Raw genomic sequence first — 20,803 nt, forward strand, 5'->3', positions numbered from 1 at the left:
TAACCCATTCAACTCCGATGACAAATGTCTTGTCATTTGGTCAAATAAAACAAAAAATCATAATAAAACAACAAAATGTTTGATGATCAAACAGCACCAGAAAAATATGACGTCGTCAGTCCTCCTCCTCGAGGAGGACTGACGACGTCATATTTTTCTGGTGCTGTTTGATCATCAAACATTTTGTTGTTTTATTATGATTTTTTGTTTTATTTGACCAAATGACAAGACATATTGTCATCGGAGTTGAATGGGTTAAAAGATATAGTTAGAATACTTTGAAATGGATCAATACCCATGCCTGGATAAGACAGTAAAGGAACTGGCTACAACCATCCTGAAGATAAGTAAAAACATCCTCAGAGGATAAAATAAAGGAATAAAGGAATAAATCAACTTCAACTATATATAGGAGAGAGGCTTCTTCAAGAAAAAAATCCAAAGCAATTAAACAGAAATACCACAAACCTAATCAACAACAGAAAGAAAACTGACCACCAAAACAAACGGAAAACACGACAATGGCAAAATGTGGAGAGATGTGAAAAACATACAAAATTCAAAACCCAATTCCCCCCCACTCCAACCCACGAAGCAGTGGGTGCAACTTGCTAAAATACTACCAACAGAACAGCAATATGCCATAACCAACAATTTCTCTAAAACAAGTTTCAAGCCCACAACAGAAAATAGGAAAATAAAGTAATACAAAAGTCAAACCTAAGACAGAAGCCACCCACCCTTTTCAACTAGTAAAAGTATAGGTTAAAAAAAAAGTATAGGAGGTAAAAAAAAAAAAAGACAGAGAAGGCCTAGACACAAACAACGTTTCAAGTATTCCCCTCAATCATCTTGCCAAACAGCCATAAGAGCCTTAACTGACATTTTCAACTACACAACATCCCAACATCTGGAAAGCTTACATAATCCCAGTCTTGACACCAAAGCCCCTGAAAACCCTGCATCACACAGACCAATCTTACCACTATCCACAATATTCAAACTAATGGACTGATTATAGCAAGAACCAAATCAGAAATACCTACCTCCCCCAACCAACATGCATTCAAAGGTCACTCTACCAGCACTCTGCTTATAAACATCAAACACTGGAAGGATTCAGTAAAAAAGCCTGACAATTAAGAATATTACTGATTGCCACAGAAGTAAACACAGCTGTTGACAAGGTTCCCAGATACATATCATAAAAAATTATAATTGGGATAGACATTTGTAAACATATGTTTCTAGTGTTTTTATTGTATGTGTGTATGCATACATATATATATACCTTGTAGTATACTGGGTGCTGTGTTCATGGGTCTATATCATACTTTGCCTTTAACTATCTTAAGTTGTCGGCCTGGATTATATCTTCCTTATTTCACAAATTTATGCATCAATGTGACAGCTGTTTCCTATACTTTTTAAATGTTTTTTTTTTTAATCTTTTGGCTATGATTTGCTGTTATTATTACATATCAACAGATCTCTGTTAATCTTGTCTATTTTCTCTTGTATAAATTTCATCATAGCACCTTTCCACATTTGATCAGCCAGGTTTGATTATTATCATCATTTACTTATTTTTTTCATCATGTCTTCATCTACGTAATGATATGCCACTCTATGTCCATAAACAATCTATCTGTGTCAACATGAAATTCATTACAGCCATCTCCTCCAGTCACCATGATTGATTGTCACTTACCTTGCAAATTGTGGTTCCTTTTGATAGTATACAGTCACATTTCAGTATTTCACACTAAATTGCTTTCCAACTTTTCATTCAATGAGGAGACCCTATACTTCCTTCCCCTCTTTCCACCCCTCCACATTTACTACAGTACTAACTAGGTTGTCTCCTTTATTTGCCAAGAGTTGGGTTGTCTACTCACTATGATTGGCAACTGTAAACTGTGTGTTTGGGATTTAGTGTAACAACTTTATGGCATCAATATTTACTTATGCTATATACAATCACTTTCTAGTTTTACATGCAATAATGACTTTCTCAAGCATAACAGTTTCACTTAAGTAAATAAGAGCTTGTATTTTATGCTGCTTTAGTCAAAGATGATGTGGGTAATATATTTGCAATCTAGTTATTTCAGATTTCAAGTAATAAACATGCTAAAATTTTGCATAATTCTTACACATTTTGAATCTGAATGTATTTTTTCTCACATCAGGGAATAAGCATGCAGTGATTGAATTCATTCAACAAATTATAGCCTTTTTTTTTTAACAATTTGTAAAATTTCATCTCAGCATAATCATTAGTAAACACATTTGTCTTACCAATGTTATATGATGCTGTTCTGATACTGTCAACCTTCCCAGAGTACAATATAACCAATTTCAATGAATGAACTTAAATACAACAATTTGTAGATAAATATCTATGTAATATCAATCCCTGTAAACTTATTAGTAATGCATACATAAACAAGAAACGTTAAAGACATCAGTGGACCCTGGATACTTTTGATGCACTTTTGTAATCATACATAATTTTTTCCACATTATCTTAGTAATTTACAAAGCTCCTCCCTTGAACAATTTATTTTATATAAATGAAATAATACATTTCATGTAGTATTTTTATGAAACAATTTCACCAATGTGACTTCATCTAAAATTTTATTTACAAGTCCACTGTGATTATGTGGCTGTCCAATTGAATTTTTCTGTGAGTATTGGAACCATAGACAGGACACATGAGGTACTTTCACCTCTGACATCTCATATAAACATACAATTTCTGAAATTAAGAACTCATACAAAAGGAATAGGCTACTTTAATCCCTTCCATATTAATGGCACTTTGAACAGCAAAGGGAGCCTCTCCCCATACCCTTTTCATACTATTTGGCACTTTATCTTGTATTTCATGTGCCACTATTTTACTAATATTTGCAAAGAACCTTCAGTAGTATAAGAGTTAACTTGTGACTCAAGAATTTTGGGCTACCCATTTGAAACCCATCAACCTTATGATTCTGTATTCATGATCCAAAGTTTCAGTACCTTCATCATTAAGGGCATATTGAAATAAGGATAATTTCAGGCCTAAGGGGCATGATATTTCATTACATTTTTTCTGTCATACGATATGACATTTCATTAGTTTTATATACATTTCCCTCATAATTATAATGTAAACATAATTCTGTCATGAAAGCTTTGTTCAACTTTGGCCAGGTGGGAAGAGTTAATACTTTGGATTGCAAATTTACATTTACTTCATCTATGCATATTACAGTCACTTTAAATTCTTCAAATCATGAATTGTGAAATGAAAACCTTTAGAGAATACATTTATGGTTCTTATCCTTGCCTATATGAGTCTTTAAATGTGCTTTTAAATGATTAGATTGAGTAAATGAAGCCATGCAATGGCTACAATTAAAAGGCTTCTCGCCAGTGTGTCTCTTCATGTGGTCCTTCAAAGTACTCGAGTGAGAAAATGAAGCCTTACAATAAGGACACTGGCTAGGCTTCTCCCCTGTGTGTGTTCGCATGTGTTGCTTCAGGTTCCCTTTCCCGGAGAACTTAGCCTCGCATTGTGAGCACCCGTAAGGCTTGTCTCCAGTGTGTGTTCTCATGTGAACCGTCAAACTACCCGAGACCGCAAAGGAAGCTTCACAAACAAGGCATTTGTGTGGCTTCTCGCCTGTGTGGAACCTCATGTGAATTTTCAAACTTCGTAAAATGGGAAACGAGGCTTGACAAAAAGAGCATTGGTAGGGCCTTTCACCTGTATGAACCTTCAGGTGTCTTTTGAGATCGCCAGACACAGCGAATAATGTTTGACAAAAATCACACTTGAAGGGTTTCACGCCAGTGTGACGCCTTATGTGTGCATTCAAACTGCCTGACTGAGAAAAGGAAGAATCACAATGAGGACACTGGTAAGGCTTCTCTCCTGTGTGGGTCCTGATGTGAATCGTCAAAGTCCGAGAATTTGAAAATGAAACACCACACAAAGAACATTTATGAGTCTTCAAACTATGTCCTTTTTCACCTGCCGCATAGGTTCTTTTTTGAGTGTGCACATGTGATAATTGGGGGGAAAATGTAGCACAATTAGGTTTCTCATCTTCCATACAGCCAGATAGAGAAAATGTTTCACGTGGGGTGAAACTTTGAGACTTGTCATTTGTATCAACTTGCGTTTGAAGATCCATACAAGGTAATTTAGGTAGTATAGGAACAAAGGCTTTGGAGCAGACATAGGATGTTTTTGGAGAAACTGCACTGTTACACTTTGTGTCTGCTGTAGATGCTACGGACCTAAGGATCCCCTCTTGGCGCGCTTTTCCGTCGTTTTCCAATTTTTTCTCTTCATCCTCAGTTAAATGTAATTCTGTCTTGATGGATGATTCTGACATTGTTGTGTAATTTCTTGCACCTTTGATGACTATAATCCTGTAATACACACTTCAGTCAACATTTTCTTAATTCAACACAGAGAACAAAATCTTAATTGTAATTTTTTCCATTATGAAATGTGGGTAAAATACTCTGTCAATAAAACTGCTACCCCTTTTCACATCTCTTCACAATTTTTTCCTAGATGATAATGGGAAGTACTTGATAACTATTTCACATACATCCATATCTATATATCAAGGGCTTCTCCCTTACCACCCAATATATATTCACCAAAAGGCATTTTCTCCCTAAAAGTAGAAGGGTGCCCAAGTCCAAAAATGTACCTACCCTACAGCCATTTCACATACAATAACTTATTTGTCTCTACAACTGGGACTTTGCTATAACACAGTCAATGTGTGTGTATTTACCTAGTTGTATTTTACGGGACTAGAGCTATGCTCGTTTTGACCTGTTTTTTTATCTCTTCACATCCGGTTTGCTTTTGAATTCGTGTATAGTTCTGGCGTGTGTGTGTGTGTGTGTGTGTGTAATATATATATATATATATATATATATATATATATATATATATATATAATGCATTTACATTACATGCAAAAAAAGGAACTGAGTTTATTCATTGCTCATACAAGGGGTTTTGCAACACAAAGTTTCCCAGTTGTATTTTACGGGACTAGAGCTATGCTCGTTTTGATTCGTTTTTGTATCTCTCCACGTCCAGTTTATTCTTAAAATCGTGTGCAGTTCTGGCATGTGTGTGTAATATATATATATATACAGGTACTCGTTTAACGACCTACTCGGTTAACGACAACTCGGAGTGACGACGGGCTTTATGACGTCATTTAACGTAAGTCTCCTGAAGTTACGACGTCGTGTACGATAATTAAGTTGGCTGAGGCAAATTTGTATGATGTTATAAATGAACTTGTACGGTGGATATTAGCTGTGAGGTAAAGTGTTCTGAAGCTTAGGTCTACATTACCATCCTGCAAGCTGCAAAAACTACTTGGGGTACAGTGTATACCGGTAGTGGTAAATTTTAAGTTTCGACCATGGGCGCAATATAACAATAGAAAATTAATTATTAATTTTGTAAATTATAATGTATAAACGTAATATGCAATTTTGAGCGGAAATGAAAAAAAAATGCTAAAACAGATTTCGTAAGTAACGAAGTCATGTCGGACGAATGGTACACCATGTTTGTTATGATAGATGCCGATGTCGAAGAAATGAAAGGATGATAAATTAATTCGTCTAACCTAAACTAAACTAACCTAACCTGTGTTTAATAAATCATTACCTGAAAATTAAATGTCATCCGGCTCGTCGTCGTGAGAGACGTTGGCAGACGACAAGATGGCGTCCCAAGCCTATGCTACCGACTTCGTTCATTAGCATATTTTCTTGTAGCAAGGTATTTTTTACTTTCATTTCCGCCCACAAAATTGCATATTACGTTGATACATTTTAATTTACAAAATTAATAATTAATTTTCTATTGCTATATTGCGCCCATGGTCGAAACTAAAAAAATACCCCGGTATTCAATATGGAATGTCAGCATACGCAGATCTGGTCATATACGGTAATTTTAGGAACCTAACCACTGTAAATAAACAGTAAATAAAGCTTTAATGTACTGTATAAAAGAGGGAAAATACACGAAAATAAAGATACATGTATTGCTGGACATTGTACATACAGTACATGTACGTATATGTATACACTTTCGCTTAATGACCAATTCGGTTAACAATGGCGCGCTGGTCCCAATTGTCGTCGTTAAACGAGGAGTACCTGTATATTATGCATTTACATTATATGCAAAAAAGGGAACTGAGTTCATTGCTCATACATGGGGTTTTGTAACACGAAGTTTCCCAGAAGAATCAGCCTACATTTACAAAGTGAAACACCAAAAATGTGTTCTAGATCATGCCACAATACTACACTAACTAGGCCCAAGATGGTAGAAAACATTAAGATATGAGGACAAGATCAATAATGGTAAGTACACCTTCATTCAACCTGCAATTACAGGATTTCAAGGTCATTCCATCATCCAGGATTCCATCAATGAAGGACATAGCCAGATGACTCACACCCAGACTCCTAAAAGTGATGCAAATGAATAGCCCATATTTTCCCTGCCTTGGCATATCTGACTGGCTCCTTGAATATAGGTATACACACAGACATGACAGAATGGAATAGACACCAAGAAAAATGCATTTCTGCTCTTATTTAATGCTTAATGTTATTCAAATTTACCTAGTATGTTATATTTACCTAGATTTATGTTTCAGATTACATACATGATTAATCAACCATGTTATGAACCAAAGGAGCAGTAGACCTATCTCAATTTCAGTGAGGTTGTATTGTGGGTCAACATGAAGGTGGACTTGGTCAATGCAAAATATCTGAAAATCTGTCAATACAACTTTCTACTGTTAATAGAGTGATCTCAAGGTATTTTCCAAATACTGTACCTTATCATGGATTTGTGTTCCTTAGAAAGGAAATTTATGACTTGGCTGTATGTAGTCATATTAAGCTAATATAACTGCATACAGCCAAGTCATAAATTTCCTTTCTAAGGAACACAAATCCATGATAAGGTATATGGAAAATACCTTTAAGAAAATAATTAATGCAAAACTAGCCATCACTTTTAATGATACATGCATTAGAGAAAAACTCCTGCCCAAATACACTTACAATACATATATATATTATATATATATATATATATATATATATATATATATATATATATATATATATATATATATAATATATATATATATATATACATATGGAAGCAGATCTCATGCAAACATTGAGCTTGTCAGCCACTGAAAACATAATCATCCACATTATCAATAAGTCAGGATGAAGGAGGTACATTGGAATCAATGCCTCAGTCCATCACCATGGTTGGCATCTGTCTGTCTGAAGAGACAATGGAACTTAGTGCTGTGTTCAATCATGTAAGGTTGCAGTACCTGCTGTGGCTACAGAGTCCAATTCTGTTTTCACAGACTGTTACATCATCGTATATTGTGTATATATAAATATATATATACATATATATATACATATAATCATATATATATATATATATATATATATATATATATATATATACACACAAAAGCATATACATATGTATATCTATATTTTTTGGTTGTGTTCCTTTGGTGACTGGTAGAGAATCTGTTAAGTCAACTAGATATTAGTTAGGATTGGATATGCATTCACTCCTTTTTTTTTTTTTTTTTTTTGAGGGGACATTGGGGGATCTCAGAGGTTATTATACATTTTACTTTTAGTGTGTGCACTTAGTATTGGGATGAAATAGATTTCAACTTTTGTATGTTTAACGTTGAGGCTGCAGTGAATACTGTGGATAAGAGAATGGAGATGGGAATTTACTAGTGTAGTATGGTTGATGTACTCTGTTATGGCTTCTATGGTATATCTTGAGAGTTAGATCTTTTCTTGGAGTGGAAGGGTTGTAAGTCTTTGGTTGGATTAAGGGAGAGGATGAATGGGTTTGTGGGGGAGATTTGTAGCGGAGTTGTAGTGGAGTGATGAAGGTTGGGAATTTCCACTGAAGGTTCTCATACTTTTTACATTCGGGACAACACCCACCAACTTGACTGTGGCTGTTTGAGTTGGTGGGATGAAGTGTTCAATGGATTTGTGGCTCAGGGTTTTACCATGTTATTCTACTTTGATATCAACAATGTTCATCTTTATTGCATTCCCAAATGATATTAGGTTAGGTTGGCTTCTGGCTGCACAAGTATTTTGATAGGTGGGAGGGGGGGGGGCTGGCCTCTCCTGCTCGACAGTACAAGGCTCACGGGGATTTAGAAAGGAATACCTCCCTCTGTTATTGAGTAATTATAACTGCTCCCCCCCAAAAAAAAAAATATATATATATATCTTAATATATATTCCTAAAGCTTGTAGCCACATTTGTTATTCCATTACCACTTGAATCTCTACTGGGAAACAATATAATATCATAGTCGACTTCCTTTGGTGTCTTTTAAGACTGTACATTACTTTCTATTCCTAAAAAAAAAATCTTTCTGTAATGGTAAGGAAGTTTTGCTTACTAGTGAAAGACGTAAGTTCTGCAAGTTCCATTGCAAATTACCGCAAATGACGGATAAACTCGTAATTACAGTACTATTGAGTCGATTTGAACACCACTACGCTAATAACGTACATAGTGACTCAATTACCCTGCATCAAATACTTACGTTTAGGAGATGAACGTTCACCTTGATTTAGTGTTTATTTTACTGCCTGACACATAACCGACGAAACAATCGTATCAGTTTGCTTACCCTAATACAGCTTAATACTCTTCTTCTTTTTCAGATTTTTAGGTCGATGTTGAAGAAAAAGAGGCTTCAAATAGAAGACCTTGCTAAGTACTCTTTTAAATAATTGGTCTGCGCATGCGTGACTCCTGGCCAATTAGAATATGAAATAATTCACCCGTGAGCAGTTACAATATATTGCTGCTTATCTTTATGAGTTGTGGGTGTTTGGAGTTTTGGAATTTTCTAATTATACCTTATTTACTGCACCAGATCCACATACCAATATAGATATCAATAAATTTATTCCGCCTTGTAGTGCCAGAGTCAGAAGCAATGTAGTGGCAATATAAAGTATATCTTCATCAGTTCCCAGAGCCAAAAATGGTTGTTTTACCTCCTCCACTGTTTCGTTTACATGACGTTTCTTCTTCCTTGTCCGCTCATGCGGAAATAGAGAAGACAAGGAGAAATCCCTTCGGACAGCATCAATTCATCGTCTATTCACAACCTTAATCCATTTACACCAATCCCTTGTTACCTCCTTTTCCTCCTCAACAGACATACACCCCCAAAGATTTTCCCGGTCTATCCCTCAGCACGGAGGCCTTCCTCAAGCACCCACTGAAAACACTATAAAATATCTCCATCGCATCAAGAGTTCCCCAATACCTCAGTCATTCATATTCTCATATGCCCTCCATCCCTTCAAGGCTCTGACAGACGCATAAACTGTGCATGTCGTCTATATACCATGAGAATGACAAACCTGCTACCCACACCAAAAATAACTGTCAACTACTTCCGTCCATTCACAACTCCACCCAAATCTTCTGCAATATGTCCTTGTTTGCTACCTCTAAGAAACTCTAACACTAAAAAAAGCTTCCTCTAACACTAAAAAAGCTTCCTCTAACACTAAAAAAAAAGCTTCCTCTAACTCTTAAAAAAAAAAAAAAAAAAAAAAATCCCATCACCGTGGAGGAAGCCAGCAAGGCGCGCACCCACACTCATCCAAAAACAAAATACCAACAAAAGTAATTTTATAAGAATATTTCTTCCAGCAGTACACCATTCATCTATCATTAATATATAAAAAAAGACGCACAAAATGTTCTGGAAGCACTCTCTGCCTTCCACTGATCCATAAAATCTACTCGTGGATCATCCAAATCTATACCCGTTTTAGATCTGTATTTTTTCGCTGGGTGTCACCTCATACTGGCACCTAACCTAACCCGACCCGACAAGGTATTTAGAGAAGCTGCACCAAACCCGTCGATTGCTTCTACCTGACATACCTGCTGTAGACTCTCCTGCCTGCTCTCCGATCCGCAGTACAAACCAAGAGGCAAAACTAATGTAAAGAACACCCAACAAGCTACCTAACGACAATCAAACTCCATAGGCACCTTGGTCCTCCTCCCACCAAGGTAACCAACGCTTGGAAACAACACTAATACGGGCACTCGTCTCACTTATGGCAATTTCATGACTAGAGATGACCCTCCTTCTTCAGAAGAGGAGGTAGCCAAGTCAAGGCATACACCCATCACCTATCCATCGAAAAGCCATGGTGACTCAGTGTTGTGGATAATTACCTGTAAATGCACTGTAGGAACATCCTATTTCATACAATGCTGTCAACACTTGGAATTAGCTGAGAACATCAATAAGCCCCTGTGGCTAGGTTGGTGACGCCAGTGAATATACGAATTATTGGAGTTGGTCGATATTTCTAATATAGAAATCACCTTCCTGGCCAAATCCCCTTGTAGGAACCCCTCAAGCCTACGAGGATACCATCGCCATGAATACGTCACTCTCCCAAATAAGACCAACTTAACTATGGGTATTACTCAAATGCATATACCTGGCATATGACGGCTTGGAATACTCACAACCCGGTACTCTTGCCGATGTTGAAAATTACTTTGCACTATGCGAAGAAATGCAACGGAGGAACATTGCCAAGACTTAATTCTAATGGACACCAGAGAGCGATATAAACCACGTCCCCACTATCAAGCGCCGAATGGAGCATAGTTCGGATACCCAGTGAATAGAGTGCATCTTCCTTAGCTACTGCGATTTCACCTATTTTTGCTCCCCGAACAGTATATATCAAGCTTCAGTTTGTAAATAACCTAGGGGTTGATGTGAAGCTTAGACGGTTGTCTGAAGTCGTAAATTTTTTCAATCTTAATCGTGAGTTGTCGGAAGTCAAGACATCCGTTGTTACCTCTCGATTTGTATACATATCGAGGCCTCATCACTCCTTCGCTCTGGAGGTCAGATACCTTCAAGAATCCATGAAGATGAGATTAAAAACTCTTCAGAGCCGTTGTGGCTCTCATCTTCCTCCGTCTCCGTCTCAGGCTCTCTTCACTATCACAGCAGCCTCTGCATGGACCAGTGTAGTGAATCTTAGACAGGAGGTAGGGACTACCTCCCTTTGCCTACCTAACGGGCGGTGAGGCTTTCTTCCTGTCTTCTCGTCCGACTTCTGACTGGCCCAAAGGAGAGTGAAGTCATGGTCTCCCTCATGAGTGCCCTAGGCATCGAGGATGACTCTCCCGTGACAATCTCCCTGCGCCAGCTTCCAACTTTTCCATCTCAACAGGAGGAAGGTTGACTGCGACTCGGTACAGTTGCGACCCATGGTCCTTGAAGCCATAAGATCCATCACTCCCCGCCCCCCACTCCGCCGGCGAGCTCGTTATACTATGGGCCCCCTCACAGGAGGGTGTGGCTGGGGTTTGCAACCGCCGATGGAGGCGACCACGTTATGGAGAGTGAGTGACGGAAGTTTCACTCGATAGACAAACATTGCTGCCATCTCAAAGGCCCCGGATCACGCTCTCTCTGCTGGGCAGGGAGCAGCCGTGATCCCCTCAGATTTATGGAGTGCTGTTGACGTCATGCGGTTGGGGAAGACAACATGATGACGTCAGTGGCGGATCCAGAAAATAATTGGGGAGTGGGGCGGCTGAACTATGTATGAGTGAGTGGGAAGCGAGTGATAGCGAGCGAAGCAACCCGAATCAGCTGGGGGATTTGAAATGTGAAATTTTTTAGAAGCATTTTGAAGCTATTTGCAAAGGTATGTTGATGAAATGGTCGATAAATTAGATTGCAATGGTAAAAAAAACTTTATACACACGCACATACATGGCTCGTCCTAAAAAGTAGAATACAAGTATGACAAAAAATAAAACGGAATAGAATAAAATAAAGAAATATGAACAAAAACTGTTATGAAAGTGTTAACAGCATTTCATATATTTCATATACTTGCAGGTCCGGTTCGGCCTTCGGACAGTGTCAATTAAATTCAAAATAGGTTAGATATATATTAAAAGGAGAGTCGGTTAAAAAAATCGAGCAAATAGTTCTCTGACAATGGGATGTTAAAGGCAAAAATTTGTGGGGAGCCCCTTCAGTGGGTTCGAATCCTGCATGCAACTGTCATAAAAAATTATCGGATTTATGTCGCTGCTATTAGTGAATTTCTCTCATAGTGACAATGGCGATAAGCGTGAAAGGGATTCGTTCCGGTCCTTACCCCTTACCCTGGTGAGCTTGGTCCTTGAGTAAAACAGGAATTCGGATCGCCAAAATAAGTGATCTTCCTTCCCTCGGGAATCAGTTTGATTCCAGGTTTAAAGGATTTTATAGCTTCTGTGGTGTAGTGGTCTAGGGCGCTGTTACGGTAATCTACGGATGGCCGAGTGCAGTGGGTTCGAATCCTGCATGCAACTGTCATAAAAAAAATTATCGGATTTATGTCGCTGCTATTAGCGAATTTCTCTTATATGTATATATATATATATATATATATATATATATATATATATATATATATATATATATGCTAATAAGAACACGGGTACGTGTGTTCACTTATGCTAAGTAGACCACTTGGAAAGTGGTCTTCTTTGCATATATATATATATATATATATATATATATATATATATATTCATTTGACAATTTTTGGAAATAGACTCATCCACTGGGATTCGACGTAAGACGTAAGCCGCCTAGGCAAGGGTTCGAATCCCAGTGGATGAGTCTATTTCCAAAAATATATATATATACATATACATATGTGTGTGTGTGTGTGTGTGTGTGTGTGTGTGTGTGTGTGTGTGTGTGTGTGTGTGTGTGTGTGTGTGTGTGTGTGTGTATTTACCTAGCTGTATTTTACGGGAAGGGGAGCTATGCTCGTGGTGTCCCGTCTTCATATCTCATTTTATCTAAACTATTTTTAAATTCATGTATTGTTTTTGCACACACTACTTTTTCATCTAACTTGTTCCAACTGTCTATTACTCTGTGAGGAAAGCTGTTCTTTTTCAGATCTCTTCTATAGCTGTCTTTCTTGATTTTCTTTCCGTGTCCTCTTGTATTTCTATCATCCCATTTTATTAGATCCTCTCTATCAATAGTTTCTATGCCTTTCATGATTCTGTAAATAGTTATCAAATCTCCTCTCTCTCTTCTTTGCTCTAATATCTGTAGTTCAAGTTTTGCTAGTCTCTCTTCATATGATAGTTTTGAGAGTGTTGGTGCCAATCGTGTGTGTGTGTGTGTGTGTGTGTGTGTGTGTGTGTGTGTGTGTGTGTGTGTGTGTGTGTGTGTGTGTGTGTGTGTGTGTGTGTGTGTGTGTGTATTTACCTAGTTGTGTTTATCTAGTTGTATTTTACGGGAAGGGGAGCTATGCTCGTGGTGTCCCGTCTTCATATCTCATTTCATCTAAACTATTTTTAAATTCATGTATTGTTTTAGCACACACTATTTTCTCATCTAACTTGTTCCAAATGTCTATTGCTCTGTGAGGAAAGCTATTCTTTTTCAGATCTTTTCTATAGCTGTCTCTCTTGATTTTCTTTCCGTGTCCTCTTGTATTTCTTTCATCCCATTTTATTAGATCCTCTCTATCAATAATTTCTATGCCTTTCATGATTCTGTAAATAGTTATCAAATCTCCTCTCTCTCTTCTTTGCTCTAGTGTCTGTAGTTCAAGTTTTGCTAGTCTCTCTTCATATGATAGTTTTGAGTGTTGGTGCCAATTTTGTAATTGCTCTTTGTATTCTTTCAAGTTTTGTTATACATTTTTTTGTATTTGGTGACCACATCGTTGCTGCATATTCCAATCTTGGTCTTATCAAAGTGATTAATATTTTCTTCACCATTTCTTCATCCAGGTATGTAAATGCCACTTTGATTGTTCTTATTAAATTATAAGTTTCTCCAAAAATCTTGTTTATATGTTTCTCAGGTGACATATTATTCATAACAATGACTCCCAGGTCCTTCTCATTTCCTACTTTTTTTATTCCTTCTTCTCCCAATTTATATGATCCTTCTATTCTTTTTTTACTTTTTCCAAATTCCATTATACTACACTTTTTGGTATTGAACTCCATCTCCCACTTCTTACTCCATTCCCATACTTTGTTGAGATCACTCTGTAGTGACTCACAATCTTCTTCCGTTTTTTTTTTTTTTTTTTGACAGTTTTGCATCATCTGCAAAGAAGCTCGTGCAACTTTCAATTTCTTTATCCATATCATTAATATACATAGCAAACATTATTGGGGCCAGTACTGTTCCTTGCGGAACACCGCTTACTACTTCATCCCAGTTAGAGTGTTTGTCTCTTATCACTACTCTCATTTTTCTTTCTTGCAAAAAGTCTTCCATCCATTTAAGCATTTTGCCCTGTATTCCTCCTTCAGTTTCTAATTTCTTAAGTAACTTCTTATGTGGTACTTTGTCAAAAACTTTTTTTAGGTCTAGAAATGCACAATCAGTCCATCCATCTCTTTCTTGTATTATATCTATTAGCCTTGAATAGAAACATATTAAATTGGTGACGCATGATCGTCCTTTTCTGAATCCAAACTGCCTTGGATTTAGTACGTTTTTTTTTTTTTCTAAATACTTTACCCATCTACTTTTGATCATTCTTTCACAGATTTTTGCTATTGTACTTGTTAGAGAGACTGGTCTATAGTTTGTAGGGTCTTCTTTATTTCCTCCTTTGTATATAGGTACTATATTTGCTCTTTTCCAATCTTTTGGAACTTTTCCTTCCTTCAAGGAACTGTTTATTATGCTTTGTATTTTGTCTGCCAGTTCATTCTTGCATTCTTTCAAAATCCAGTTTGCTATTTCATCTAGCCCATGCGATTTTCTGACATCAAGATTACTCAAGTGTTTCATTATTTCGTTCTTTGTTACTTCTATTTCTTTCATAGGGGGGACTTTCTCTTCCCAATGTGTGTGTGTGTGTGTGTGTGTGTGTGTGTGTGTGTGTGTGTGTGTGTGTGTGTGTGTGTGTGTGTGTGTGTGTGTGTGTGTGTGTGTCTACCTATTTACAGAGTTGTATTTACCTAGTTGTATTTTGCGGGAGAAGAGCTATGCTCATAGGGGACCCGCAGTTGCATCTTTCCGGATCCATGCAGTTCTTTCTTAAAGTCGTGTATAGTTTTAGCACTCACTGTTTTCTCTTTCAATTTATTCCATGTATCTATCACTCTATGTGGAAAGCTATTCTTTTTCATATCTCTTCTGTAACTGTCCTTCTTAAGTTTCTTCTTATGTCCCCTTGTATTTCTTCTGTCCCATTTAAGTAGATCATCCCTGTCAAGGATTTCCATCCCTTTCATAATTCTATAGATGGCTATCAAATCGCCTCTTTATCTTCTTTGCTCTAGAGTTAACAAGTTTAGTTTATCCAGTCTTTGTTCGTATATCAACATGCTAAGTGTTGATGCCATCTTTGTTAGTGCTCTTTGAATTATTTCTAGTTTCTTTATTATTTATTTATTTATCTATTTATTCATTTATCTATTTATTCATTTATTTATTTATTTATTTATCTATTTATTTATTCATTTATCTATTTATTTGTACTGGGTGTCCATAGTGCCGCTGCAAATTTTAATTTTGGTCTAATCAGTGTAACTAGGATTTTCTTCACCATTTCCTCGTCCATGTAGTCAAAGGCTATTTTCATTGATCTTATTAAGTTGTAGGTTTCTCCAACTATTTTGTTTACATGTTTGTCTGGTGTCATGTCGTATGAATTGATCACTCCTAGGTCTCTTTCTGAGTCTACTTTTGTAACTTCTTTTGTTCCAATTTTGTATTGACCGGATATTCTATTTTTGCTTTTTCCAACTCCCATTATACTACATTTTTTAATGTTGAAATTCACTTCGTTCTTTTTACTCCAATTCCAGACTTTGTCCAGATCTCCCTGAAAAGGTTTATAGTCTTCTTCGTTACCTCACACCACTCACTCTCTCCATTTGTAATTCTAACACAAGGTCTACTGTTCTCGTAAAAACTCTTGAGATCGATTTGTGAGTGAAGAAAATAAGTCTGCACGAAAATGAAAGAAGAAAGTAGAATCCAGGCACAAATAAGTCCCACCTGAAGAGTTGAAGGCTAAATGGCGCTCTGTTCCAGTGGAAAATAAAAAACGCTTCTACATCCCATCAGGGACTAACCTCAAAGGAGCCTCGATCCCGGTTAGGTTACCAGAGCTTGTCAAAGCGGACGTGGATTCACTACTCAGAAAAAACGTCATCCTTTTCCGTCAGAGAATCCAGGGACCTCGTTCAGGGCCTGGCTCTCTCTCTCTCTCGCGGTGAACTCCTGGTTGGAACGCGTCTTGGCTTCAGTAAGGGAGTTTTTACCCGAACTGCAACCCCAGGAGGAATGCAACCTCCAGGCTCTATTGGAAAGCTCGAGCAGAGCCCTGAAGCATCAAGCGGCCTACCTCTCAACGTCTTGGGCCAACATCGAGTCCCGCAAGAGAGACACCATCCTAGGGGACCCCAGTGACCCCCTCCTCAGAGAAATTTATGCTCCGTTGAAGAAGGCCCCCCCTTCGAACCCACATGCCGATTCCCCCGGGCATGGTGGATTCGGCAATCACAACCAAAAACCAACTGATGCATAACAGAGCCATTGAGAGAGTAGCCGTCCCTACCTCGAGGCCAAGTCCAACCCACCCCCCCTCCCCCGCCCCTCAGCCCCGAGGACCCCTCAGACGCAAAGACAGCCGTTTCCTCACTCGAAGAAAGAAGAAAGGCCACCCCTCCACTCCAAGTCGAAAATGCAGACAGAAAAGCCCCGCCCCTTTCCGAATAGAGAACCTAGACGCAAACATCATAGAGGCTCCGGACCCCCCCCCCCACAGGAAATTCTAGGAATTCGCCAGCCCGTCCGCACTAGATAGGGGGTTGCCTCTCTACTGGAGAACATGGTAAGAGGCCGGGGCGGAAGACTGGACCCTACAAGTCATCAAGACAGGCTATCGTCTTCCCTTTCACGCTGTCCCAAACCTCTCCCCCTATCCCAACCAAGTCAGCAGCTACCACCCGGACTCGGATCGCGGGCGGGCCCTAGCGGAGGAAATCTCCGTTCTGCTCCAGAAAGGAGCTTTAGAGGAAGTCTCGACTCCGGACCCAGGGTTCTACTCAAGGCCATTCCTAGTAGAAAAGACAACAGGGGGGTGGAGACCAATCATCGATTTGTCTCCACTCAACAAGTTCCTTTCCCTGACGAAGTTCCGAATGGACATCCCAGAGTCCGTAAGAGCGTCTATCAGGGAAGGGGACTTCATGATGTCACTGGACCTCCAAGATGCCTATTTCCAAATACCAGTGCATCCCTCCTCCAGGAAATTCCTCAGAATCGTCCACAGGGGCAACACCTTCCAGTTCACCTGCCTATGCTTCGGACTTTCCACAGCACCCCAAGTCTTCACGAGAGTGTTCAAACTCGTTTCAGCGTGGTCCCACTCCAGGGGAATTCGCCTACTCCGTTACCTGGACGATTGGCTGATCCTTGAATATTCCGCCCAGCTATGCCAAGAACACCTGAGAATGGTCCTAACCTTCGTCCGGAAATTGGGCACCGTAGTAAACCCGGAGAAGTTACATTTCTTACCAAAACAAAGAGTCACGTACCTGGGTATGGTCCTGGACTCTTCCCAAATGAAGTCCTTCCCAGTAGAAAAGAGGATCCAGAATCTCACTTCTCTAGTTGCACAGGCACTATCGACCGGGTTCCTGACGGCGAAACAATGCCAAATCCTCCTGGGCCATATGGCCTCCGTAGAGAGATTAATCCCCAGGAGTAGACAAAGAATGCGACCGCTACGGTGGCTCCTCAAATCTCAGTGGTCCCCGCAAGAGGGAGAACCCCTACAACACATCTCCCTCACCGAAGAAGTCAGGGATTCTCTTCTCTGGTGGAAGGACCCGTGCAACCTGCTCGTGGGGATGCCCCTCGGCCCATCTCCCCCCGAAGTCCTCCTGTTCTCCGATGCCTCCAAGGAGGGCTGGGGGGCCCATCTCAACGACGATCATGTCAGCGGTTCCTGGTCCACAGTCGAGCGGACAGCCCATATCAACTGGCTAGAGTTGAAAGCAGTACTGCTGGCTCTCCGTCACTTCAAGGATCAAGTCTCGGGGAAAGTAGTGAGCATAATGTCGGACAATTCCTCGGTAGTAGCCTACCTGAACAAGCAAGGGGGCACAGTCTCCCAGGACCTATGCCTTTTGACTATGGACATCCTCAATCTAGCCGATAATCTTCAAGTGTCGCTCAAAGCCCGCTACATCACAGGGAAGAGGGATGTCTGGGCGGACCACCTCAGCAGGAGGAATCAGATAATCAGCACAGAATGGTCCCTCCATCAAGAAGTAGCGAACTTCATCCTCAGCAAATGGGACTCCCCTCTTGTGGACCTTTCGCCACGAGATGGAATCACCAACTCCCAATATATTTCAGCCCTCTCCCGGATCCTCTGGCAGCAGGAGAAGACTCTCTTCTGCAAAGTTGGGACAACCTCGACACCTACGCTTTCCCACCGTTTTCCTTGCTCCACAAGGTACTCCAGAGAGCAAGAAACGCATCCAACCTTCGGATGACTTTGATCGCTCCTTGGTGGCCAGAAGCCCCAAGGTTTCCAGACGCCCTTGATCTAGCAGTAGAAGAGCCCCTGGCCCTTCAGGGAAGACCAGACCTTCTACATCAACTCATCAACGGGGCTTGGCACAAGAACCCTTCAGCACTCAATCTTCACGCGTTCAGACTATGGTCCGGATCCTCCTATAAAGGGATTTTCCCAGAGAGGTGGAGGAGGACATGTCCGCTCCTATTCGCTCTTCCTCAGCTAACCTTTATCAAGGGAAATGGAATGCCTTTGCAAAATGGTGCCACTCCAGGAAAATAACCCCAGATCAAGCCACCATTCCTGAGATCGCCTCCTCCTTCCACTTCCTCAGGAAATCCAATAAGATCTCGCTCTCGGCAGTGTAAGGCCATAGGACAGCGCTAAATCAGGTGTTTTCTCTGAAGGGAATGGACCTAGCCCTTTCACCGGAAATTTCCATGCTCTTCAGGTACTTCAAAAGATCAGTTCTCCTCCGTGGGATGTGGCATTAGTCCTGAACTCTCTGAGGGGTCCCCCTTACGAACCCCTCCGAGAGGCACATCTGAAGGACCTCACCTTGAAGGCAGTTTTTCTGCTAGCCCTAACATCTTCCAAGAGAGTAGGGGAACTACACGCCATCTCATAAAGTCGCCCATTCCAAAGGATAGAAAGAGGTCTCCTTCACTTTCATGCCTCAATTCATTGCCAAAAACCAAGATCCTGCCAGATCCGACCCTAGATTCTGGTCCTTTAGTGTTCCTTCCTTAGACGAATTTGTAGGGGGAGAGCAGACGGAAACAGTACGATGCCCGGTACGAGCCATTCGGACCTACCTCAAGAGAACTGAACATCTTAGACCAGAATTAAAGAAGTTGTTCGTCTCTACTAAAGGTAAGCCGAAGCCCATCACTAAGAATTCTATTTCTTACTGGATTAAGGAAGTCATCCGCAGAGCCTACGAAATGAACCACACAGATTGCCCTAAAGCGAAAGCCCATGACCTGAGGGCAGTGGGGACCTCCCTAGTCTTCAGAATCTGTCAGTCAACCAGGTTCTTCAAGTAGGTATATGGAAGAGCCAGAATGCGTTCACTTCCTTTTACCTCAAGGAAGTTATGTGGGAATCTTTAGGGAACTTCTCTTTGGGCCCCATAGTGGCCGCCCAAGAAGTCCTGAAATGACATACCCCTCCACAATAGCACACAGCCGACCCTGACAACTCATCCAGGTTCTGGCTCGGCAAACACGGTGATAACTTTCCAAAGTCCTTCTCATACTCCTACATTCCTTTACCTCACCCGAGGGCTCTCAAGCATTCCAAGGGAATCAATTCAAGCCCTTCCGGTGGTACAAAGTGAGTATACCCTGTCTGTCTCCACTCCTGGGAACAGAAATGGGAGCACTTCAAAGTTTAGGGGAATGTACAGGGGTCTGGTCAACGTAGTCTTAGCACACTAAATTTTCCTTACGGGGGTTTTCCAGGCTAGATAACTACTTCCTTCCCTCCTAAGTCCGATTCTCCTATGGTAAGGAGTACCGAAGAATTTGTATTCTTCGGAACAAATGTAATTTTCGAAGGAAAATTAATGTTTCCCTGATACAAACCTGAGGTACTACTTACCACTAATGGCCCTCCTCAACCACCCCTCTAAAAAGTTCCTTCTCCCTTGCCTGACAAACCTTGTGATTAATTTCGTACCTGGCTCAGAGAATGGAGTATAGTGTGCGAGACTTGTGGTGGAAGGGAAGGGCCCCCTTGCCCCAATGGGGCCCCTTACTGAGGATAAGCGTTGCCCAGACCCACGGAGTGAGGATTTTAATTTAGCGGTAGAAATATTTGCGCTACGCGAAGTATCCTATTGTAATGAGTACCTCAGGTTGGTATCAGGTAAGAATTTATTTTCGTTCGAAAATTACATTTTCAGTTGCTTTAGGCACGAAAAGCTTCTTTCACATGATGCTGAGTTAACTGGAAGAGTAACATTAATACGCACTAGCTTATACAAATCTATGAATGCATCTTTGTACGGTTGGAGCATGATGGCAAGTTGCATAGGTGTGTCCACTTCCATTCCCTGCTCCTGCTTTCTGGCAAT

The 20,803-nt window shown here is 40.0% G+C and overlaps 1 protein-coding gene across 2 annotated transcripts; it reads right to left on the minus strand.

The window, feature by feature from the left end:
* Nucleotides 1-1,923: 1,923 nt before the first annotated feature.
* Nucleotides 1,924-10,277, minus strand: LOC143031566 (uncharacterized). Of its 2 annotated transcripts, none has more exons than XM_076195585.1 (2): nt 9,145-10,277; nt 1,924-4,431 (listed from the first exon to the last, which is right to left on the minus strand). In XM_076195585.1, exon 2 carries the CDS (start codon nt 4,392-4,394, stop codon nt 3,309-3,311), a length of 1,086 nt encoding a protein of 361 aa, XP_076051700.1. In that variant the 5' UTR covers nt 4,395-4,431; nt 9,145-10,277; the 3' UTR covers nt 1,924-3,308. The 2 variants fall into 2 exon arrangements, with proteins under 2 accessions (XP_076051700.1, XP_076051701.1); XM_076195586.1 differs by lacking the exon at nt 9,145-10,277 and adding an exon at nt 8,538-8,661.
* Between the last annotated feature and the right edge of the window lie 10,526 nt (nt 10,278-20,803).

Source organism: Oratosquilla oratoria, chromosome 12, assembly GCF_046742065.1.
Source record: "Oratosquilla oratoria isolate Oo_2021 chromosome 12, ASM4674206v1, whole genome shotgun sequence".
Classification (NCBI taxonomy): Eukaryota; Metazoa; Arthropoda; class Malacostraca; order Stomatopoda; family Squillidae; genus Oratosquilla; species Oratosquilla oratoria.